This window comes from Gopherus flavomarginatus, chromosome 5 (genome assembly GCF_025201925.1).
Source record: "Gopherus flavomarginatus isolate rGopFla2 chromosome 5, rGopFla2.mat.asm, whole genome shotgun sequence".
Taxonomy (NCBI): Eukaryota; Metazoa; Chordata; order Testudines; family Testudinidae; genus Gopherus; species Gopherus flavomarginatus.
The window spans coordinates 13785021-13793607 of NC_066621.1; the positions used below are offsets into that span (position 1 = coordinate 13785021).

At 49.6% G+C, this 8587-nt stretch overlaps 1 protein-coding gene across 2 annotated transcripts in view; it reads right to left on the minus strand.

The window, feature by feature from the left end:
• Positions 1 to 8556, minus strand: part of DYRK3 (dual specificity tyrosine phosphorylation regulated kinase 3) — a 22290-nt gene extending 13734 nt beyond the window's left edge. The window contains exon 1 of one of the 2 annotated variants that reach the window (XM_050954038.1): positions 8540 to 8556. Coding sequence is in view for 1 of the 2 variants with exons in the window: in XM_050954036.1 (XP_050809993.1) it covers positions 1682 to 1721 (40 nt within the window). In the remaining variant the exon portion in view is untranslated. Of the gene's footprint in view, positions 1 to 1681; positions 1843 to 8539 lie in introns of those variants that run through there. The other variant, XM_050954036.1, reaches the window with a different exon arrangement.
• Between the last annotated feature and the right edge of the window lie 31 nt (positions 8557 to 8587).

The following is an 8587-nucleotide window of genomic DNA, read 5'->3' on the forward strand; positions in this document are numbered from 1 at the left end:
CATGTCACATGCATCTGAGGAAGTGAGTATTCACCCATGAAAGCTCATGCTCCAAAACGTCTGTTAGTCTATAAGGTGCCACAGGATTCTTTTTTGATTCTACTCTGTGGTTACTTTAAAGAATAACAAATGAATACTACACTTCAAGCATTAACTGAAAACACAGTCAAACATACAAAATAAGTTGCCAAAGGAAAAATGCCAGGAATGTTCCTTTCCTTGTGCAGAGTCTGCCCAAGTCCTGATGAAATCTGGCCTGGTTTGAGTCATTTAATCCACATTTGTTTTCCCATAAAAACTCCTAGGATATTTTAGATGGATGCTACACAGATAAAATGTGTTGTTTTAACAACCAATTGCTGTTTTTGCTGTATTCATCCTCCCCTTTTGGTTTAGCAGAGCGAAATGTACAAAGACATAACAGCTACCGTTACCAAAAAAAAAGAAAGAAAAAAGGAGGCACTGAAAGAAACTCCAGCATCATTTGAAATCACCACAGAAGGAAGTTTTCTATTGTTTGCATATTTCACGCCTTGTCCAGAACTGGCTTGTTTGTTACAATCTGTTCTCCAGTGCTTTGTCCACTCTAGTTTCAAAAGTCTCATGTGATGATTAGGCTTCCACTGGTTTCCTGGGACAACGAGTAACTCGCACCCTTAGGAGATGTTTCCCAAGACAGTCTATGTCTCCTGTCATTCAATTTCACTTCCCACCACACTTTAGTTTCCCCCAAGTTATTCCCGCGCCTATGGGATCTCACCCCAGTACTCCCCTGCCCTTGATTATACTCCCAGCTGTCCTACCCCCCCCCCTTAGAACCAACCACTTTTCCTCCTTATTTTTATCCCTCTAATCACTCATCCCCCACCCCCAGGGGGTTTCCATCTGTCTGAGTGGATGGGAAGCCTGCCTTCCCCTGCATTCCGGACCCTCCCAGCTGCCCCCACCCCCGGGATCAAACCCCCTCGCCCCGTGGTGTTGTGATCCCTCTATTTACTCCCCCAGCTCCAGGGGTTCCCCACCCTATGCTGCCAACGTCCCTCGGGTCCCCCCCGGCAGGCAGCTCCCCCGCCCAAGTGCATCACCCCCCTCAGGGGTGCACTGGGGGGGCCCAGGCCGACCCCCCCGCAGCCCAAGTGCATCACTCCCCCGAGGGGTGCACCGCTGGGGGGGACCCAGGCCGACCCCCCCGCAGCCCAAGTGCATCACTCCCCCGAGGGGTGCACCGCTGGGGGGGGACCCAGGCCGACCCCCCCGCAGCCCAAGTGCATCACTCCCCCGAGGGGTGCACCGCTGGGGGGGGACCCAGGCCGACCCCCCCGCAGCCCAAGTGCATCACTCCCCCGAGGGGTGCACCGCTGGGGGGGACCCAGGCCGACCCCCCCGCAGCCCAAGTGCATCACTCCCCCGAGGGGTGCACCGCTGGGGGGGGACCCAGGCCGACCCCCCCGCAGCCCAAGTGCATCACTCCCCCGAGGGGTGCACCGCTGGGGGGGGACCCAGGCCGACCCCCCCGCAGCCCAAGTGCATCGACCACCGGCTCCCCCGGGCACTTGGAGGCGGGGGGGGGGACTGTGTCTCATGCCAGGCACCAGCACGTGGGACCAAGCCGGGGCTGCGCTGCGGCGGCCCCGGGACCCCCACCCCCTTTCCCCGGCCGGGATGCGGGTCCCCGCGTTACCTGCGGTGAGGGGTCCTTCCGGCTTCCTGCTCAGCAGCATCACGGCGGGGGGGAAGCGGGCCCCATCCCCCTCCCGGCCCCGCACACCGCTCCCCCGGCTGGGGCGGCTCCTTCGCTCGGGCCCAGGCCGCAGCAGCGGCGGGACCCCGGGCGGTTGCTAGGGCAACGTCCTCCCCGCCCGGGCCGGCCCGGCAGCGGCCGCGTCTGCGCGCTGAGGGGGGGAGAGGAGAGAGAGGGAAAGAGCAGGGAAAATAACCCAGGCTGAACGGGGAGGCGGAGGAAGGAGAACGGGGTTGGGATTGGGGCGGGGGAAGCTCCCTGCCTGGCCTTGCCCTGTGCGCTCCCTTCTCTGAGACTCTCCTGGGGAGCAATGTCTCTGCTCCTCCCGCAGAGCTCCCAGCCCAGCACACGGCGGGATCTAGGTGTACCCCAAACTGGGGGGACCTGTGCCCCCCGCGCCCCACTCTGGTGTGCAAGTCCCAGTGCTGCTGCTGCCTGGGACTCACTTGGTGCAAACAAACCTTAACTCTCCCCACCCAGCCACCCACACCCAGTTAAAAGCTACTGGGGATTGGAAATGGAAAGTTTTCCATTCCATTGACATAACTGCAGCTAAGCAAACACGTTTGTTGCTGGGAGAGGCCCTCCCCTAGGCCTCTGGAGTGTAATGAGGTTTGGCTTTTTCCCCTTCCATATATATACATACATACATACATACATACACTTCCTTTACATATAGCCCCTTTTAACTGCAAAGCCCTGTTCATTTCCTCCTTTGTCTCCTGTGATGTCTACTGAGATAACAGGAAGACTATAGGAGCAGTTAGGGTGCTAGACAGAGACCTGGTTCAATTTCTAGCTCCACCATAGACTCCCTGTGTGACCTTGGATAAGTCTACACTAGAAGGGTTTTTCTGGAATAGCTATACCAGTACATTACTGCTCCTACTGTGGACACAGATCATACAGCCAAAACTGCACTTTTGCCAGTGGAGTTTATTCTAGCACACACTCCTCACCAATGAAATAAGCTATACCAGCAAAAGCACAATTTTGCCTGGGGTTTTTGCCAACACAGCTATTTTGGTCAAGGATCACACTTCAACACACCCTGACCAACAGAAGTTTGTAGCGTGGACTCGGCCTTAGCCTCTCTGCGGCTGTCTTCACTAGCCAAAAAGGCATGTTGTTACTGTGGGATAATTAATGCAGGTTAGCTACTCCAAGGGAAAAATAGAGCAGAGACAAGGCACTGTGGTTTTACTGTGAGGTGAACTAGGAGAAGTCAGCACTATACTGCTGGCTAGGGCTACCTTGTTACAAAAACTACCAGAACCTTGTCTCCATTTAGGATTTTACAGTGAGATAACTAGTATGTATTAGGGATCTTGTACAAAAACAAAACCAAACCAAAAAAGACTCTTGTGTCAGTGAAGATGTCCAACTCCCATCAGTAAAATGAGTCTAATAGCTAGCACTTTCCTACCTCACAGGAGTGCTATAAGGATAAATGCATTCAAGATTGTAAAGCACTCAGCTACTACAATAATGGTGGTCAGATAAGTACCTGAGAGAGAGAGAGAAACTTTTTAGGGTAGGGAATATGTCTACTCTATGTAAAGTGTTAACGGTCCTCTAATGCATGATTGAACAAAGGAGATGTTAATGAGCATCCTGTGTCCCTAACTCTTGGTTTGCTGATGAGGGGAGATATGAATAGTGTTGCAAAGGAAAACCCAGAGGAGTCCTTGTGGCACCTTAGAGACTAACACATTTATTTGGGCATAAGCTTTCACGGAAGTGGGTTTTAGCCCACAAAAGCTTATGCCCAAATAAATTTGTTAGTCTCTAAGGTGCCACAAGGACTCCTCCTTGTTTTGCTGATACAGACTAACACAGCTACCCTTCTGAAAGGAAAACCTGAGAGCCATCTAGTGTTGGCAGCAGGCATCACAACCCTGCCCATATTCCCAGAGGCACATGTCATGCATGTGAGAGAAACTGGAGACTCTATTCACACTAAACTGTGATTTACTTCTATAAATCATTATTTAAAACCTTTTAAAGTGTACAAGGGCTTTTGTTCTTTTTCTACTGACTGTTCCTGTGTGTGAAGCCATCTGGAATCCTTTACTGACTAACAAAACACAATTAAAGGGAGGGTAGGTTGCCTGGCAATGCCTCATCATACCCTCCCAGAATGTAGAAGTGGCCACCTGAAATGCACATGCCTGAGGATCAGCACATACACACAAACCCCACAAACATTAGAAAACAAGGAAATGCACAGTTAAGATAATGATGACAATACATACCTCCAGACCAGTGGCACCGCTATGGGCACCCGCATGGCCCCACAATATGCCAACATTTTTATGGCTGACCTGGAACAATGCTTCCTCAGCTCTCGTCCACTCATGCCCGTTCTCTACCTACGCTATATTGATGACATCTTCATCATCTGGACCCATGGGAAGGAGACTTTGGAAAAATTCCACCACGATTTCAACAGCTCCACCCCACCATCAATCTCAGCCTAGACCAATCTACATGGGTGGTCCACTTCCTAGACACCACGGTGCAAATAAGTGACGGTCATGTTAACACCACCCTATACCAGAAGCCCACCAACTGCTATGCTTACCTTCATGCCTCCAAGCTTCCATCCTGGACACACCACACGATCCATTGCCTACAGCCAAGCACTGAGGTACAACCGCATCTGCTCCAACCCCTCAGACAGAGATCAACACCTACAAAATCTTCACCAAGCATTCTCAAAATTACGATACCCGCACGAGGAAATAAGGAAACAGATCAACAGAGCCAGACGTACCCAGAAGCCTCCTACTGCAAGACAAACCCAAGAAAGAAACCCACAGAACTCCATTGGCCATCACATACAGTCCCCAGCTAAAACTTCTCCAACGCATCATCAGTGATCTACAACCCATCCTGGACAATGATCCCTCACTTTCACAGGCCTTGGGTGGCAGGCCAGTCCTCGCCCACAGACAGCCCGCCAACCTGAAGCATATTCTCACCAGTAACTACACACCGCATCATAGTAACTCTAACTCAGGAACCAATCAATGCAACAAACCTCGATGCCAACTCTGCCCACATATCTACACCAGTGACACCATCACAGAACCTAACCAGATTAGCCACACCATCACCATTCATTCACCTGTACATCCACCAATGTAATATACGCCATCATATGCCAGCAATGCCCCTCTGCTATGTACATCGGCCAAACTGGACAGTCCCTACGTAAAAGGATAAATGGACACAAATTAGATATTAGGAATGGCAATATACAAAAACCTGTAGGAGAACACTTCAATCTCACTGGACACACAATAGCAGATTAAAAGTTAGCCATCCTGCAGCAAAAAAACTTCAGGACCAGACTTTAAAAAGAAACTGCTGAGCTTCAGTTCATCTGCAAATTTGACACCATCAGCTCAGGATTAAACAAAGATTGTGAATGGCTAGCCAACAACAAAAGCAATTTCTCCTCCCTTGTGTTCACACCTCAACTGCTAGAAGAGGGCCTCATCCTCCCTGATTGAACTAACCTCGTTATCTCTAACCTGATTCTTGCTTGCATATTTATATCTGCCTCTGGAAATTTCCACTACATGCATCCGATGAAGTGGGTATTCACCCATGAAAGCTCATGCTCCGATACATCTGTTAGTCTATAAGGTGCCACAGGATTCTTCGCTGCTTTTAGTTAAGATAATGCTTCCCATACCGTTCCCACCACTGCCTTAACACTCTTCCCCTTTAATCATCACAATAAAGAGTACCTCAGGGAGATCTCAGTGCCTTCCCTTCCCTAAAGTGGATGGAGTTCAGCAGTTAGCCCAACACTGCCCTTTTTCATCCTAAATTAGAGGAAATTTTACATCTTTTAAACCCTCTGATTCTTGCTCTCAGAAGTGCCTCAGGAAAATGGCCTTGATATACCACTGTGAGGTCTGCCAGTGCCCTACCAGCATCTTGTATCAATGGTGCCACAGAGTACATAGAAGTGTATAACAGGAATGCTGACATGGAGCACTGTGGACACTATGAAATTATCAGTTTTTGTTAGGATGGATAAAGTATTGTTATATTCCCTGTGACTAAGGCCATCTCCCCAGCAACAAAGTAAAGGTTGTGTGATGTGTATGGTCTAGGTTACTTTAACTGTGCATTTCCTTGTTCTCTAGGTGGGTCCAGGGCCGGTGCAACCATTTAAGCGACCTAGGCGATTGCCTAGGGCACTAGGATTTGGGGGGCGGCATTTTCTTCGGCAGTGACCACGGTGGCCGGATCTCTGTCGGCATTTAGGCGGAGGAAGCTGGGGCAGAGGAGCACGGGGAGGGCCGCCTGCAGCAAGCAAGGGGGAGGGGGCGGCATGCAAGGGAACTCCCCGCCCCAGCTCACCCTTGCTCTGTCTCTTCCCTAAGCACACCATGGCTGTTTCACTTCTCCCACCTCCCAGGCTGGGAGGCGCGAGAAGTGAAGCAGCGATGGCGTGCTTGGGGAGGAGGCAGAGCAGAGGTGAGCTGGGGTGGGCTGGGGTGCCTCAGGGCGGAAGGTGGGGGGTGGGGAGCTGCCACGGGGGGGGCCTCAGGGCGAAGGGGGTGAGCTACCACGGGGGGGGGGCGCTCAGGCTGAGGCTCGGGGACTGGGGAGGGCGCAAGGTAGAAGTTTCACCTAGGACACGAAACATCCTTGCACCGGCCCTGGGTGGGTCTGTGAGGAGTGTATCTGCTAGAAGGAGGCAGAAAGGGGGAAGGGACCCCAGAGTTCCTACCCTACCTCAGTGTAGGATGAAGGGGCTCTGAATGCTCCTCTGTAGCATAGGAGACTTGCAGAGGTGTGGAATCAGAAAATCCCATGAAGATTAAAATAGCTTGAAAGAATAGCTCTGAGGGGTGTGAACCATCCTATTCATTGCAGTGGGTGTTCTCATCCTGCATCTCAACAATGGCATGCACTGAACCTGCTTATTCTCAATTCCCCTGGTCTCAGCGTGGTGTGACTGTGGCATATTTGGCACATGCTCCAAGAAAGGCCCCAGGTTCAATGCTGTGTTCCTGTGCTATGCATCAAGAATGGCTGTTCTTAGTTCCCCCTCAACCCCTAGTCACGTCTGTGAGCCCGTACTGTGCAACAACTTTGTCTGTTTTCAGTCCGCCCAACACTCAAGCCCACTAGTTTCTGTGATGTCCCTTCAATGGGACATCTCACAATGAGTAAAGTGAAGCAGGTGGATAAGTGTTTGCAGGATCAGGTCTGTATACTGTCACAATTTCGGAATCCTCTGTAAGTTTATTATGTCTGAACGATATACAGAAGTCTGAATTGAAAACACAGATTTTTTTTTAAAGTTGCACATTTCTCCTAAAAGACAGTAAAGGATCTGAAAAACAGTCAGCCTGCACAAAATATAGTATCACCCAAACACAAAAGCACCCATTTCAAAGTGGGAATTATTTGAAGAAAACCAGAAAATTGCTCACACATTTCTTTCCAACATGCATCAGACATTTCCCATTATACCTTGCATAGAGCAAAATGTGTGACTAATTTTCTGGTTTCCCTCAAATAGTTTCTGTCTTGAAAATGCTGCATCTTCTTGCTTGGTATGCCCGGGGCTCTGCTTTTCTTGTTTTCTAGCCAGATTTCAGAACACAGACGTATGTTGAAAACAGCTTTAAAAAGGGATATTAAAAATTAATTTAGGCCCTGGTCCTGCAATTGGATCCATTCAGATAAGCCAGCACAGCGTCTCATTGATGTCAATCCTCATTGACACAGGTCCACTTGCATGCATCCTATTGCAGGATTGAGGCCTTAGTGCTTCTTACAGGGGCTGAATTGACTGCTCTGAAGTCCTCTGTTTATTAGAGTAAGGGGACAGCCATGACAGCATCAGGACATGCTTCCCACACGTTCATGCTGTACTTGCTCTGTCTGTTCTATTAGAAATGTTTATATAGATTTAAATGAAAATATTTTTGGTTTGATTTAAACATCCCTCTGCAGTGTTTGCAAGACAATCAGTGCAGCTCCGGACATGAGAACCTGTGAATAATATTCACTATAAAGAAAGGGGGAAATAACACTCTTTATCAAAAACATGCATACACACATACATGAAATATTATTGTATACAGGATGGGACATGTAGCATTGCAGGGGAAGGCATTTGGAGACCTCTGGCAGGAGATCAGGCAATTAATCAAAAGTGAGAGACAGAAAGCTATGTGACCGCACCCTTTGCAAGAGGCAAGTACAAAAAATCTCTATCTGCGCTAAGTAAAATGCAAACTGGGTGAGAATTATTAAGTGGTTTTGTAAGGTTTATTTTTAACAAAGGTTAAGAAGTCTTTGGTACACTTTGTAAAGTAAGAATCTAAAATGAGGCACTGTCCCTCCAAATAAGTGAGATTTTGGCAGGGCTGCCTAGCTCGAAGGGCTGCATTAACGCAATCAGGGCCCTAAAACACAAGCCACAACTCCTGAGGGTGTGTTCCAGGATGGGGCACTTGATACCTCGTCAGGCTCATATTGTTACCAGCTGTCTCCAGACTCAGACACGCGTTCACATGTCGCAGCTCCTCCCCCTAGCCCCTTTCCACGAGGGCTGGAAACTATTTGTTTAACGAACGCGGGGAAGCTGATTTCGTCCTGCCACTCCAGCAGTAGCCTGGCTTTCTGTGATGCGTCTTCCAAATGGTTTGGTATCTGCAAACTTAACCGGGCTGCAATGATCTTTGTACTCACGAATAATTTACTCACGGCAGCGGTCCCATGGACTCCAGTAGCACTACTCCTGTAGGCAAAGTTACTCACGCGTGTGTAAGCGTTGGCAGGATCAGCCTCCCTCGCCCAGCAGGCATT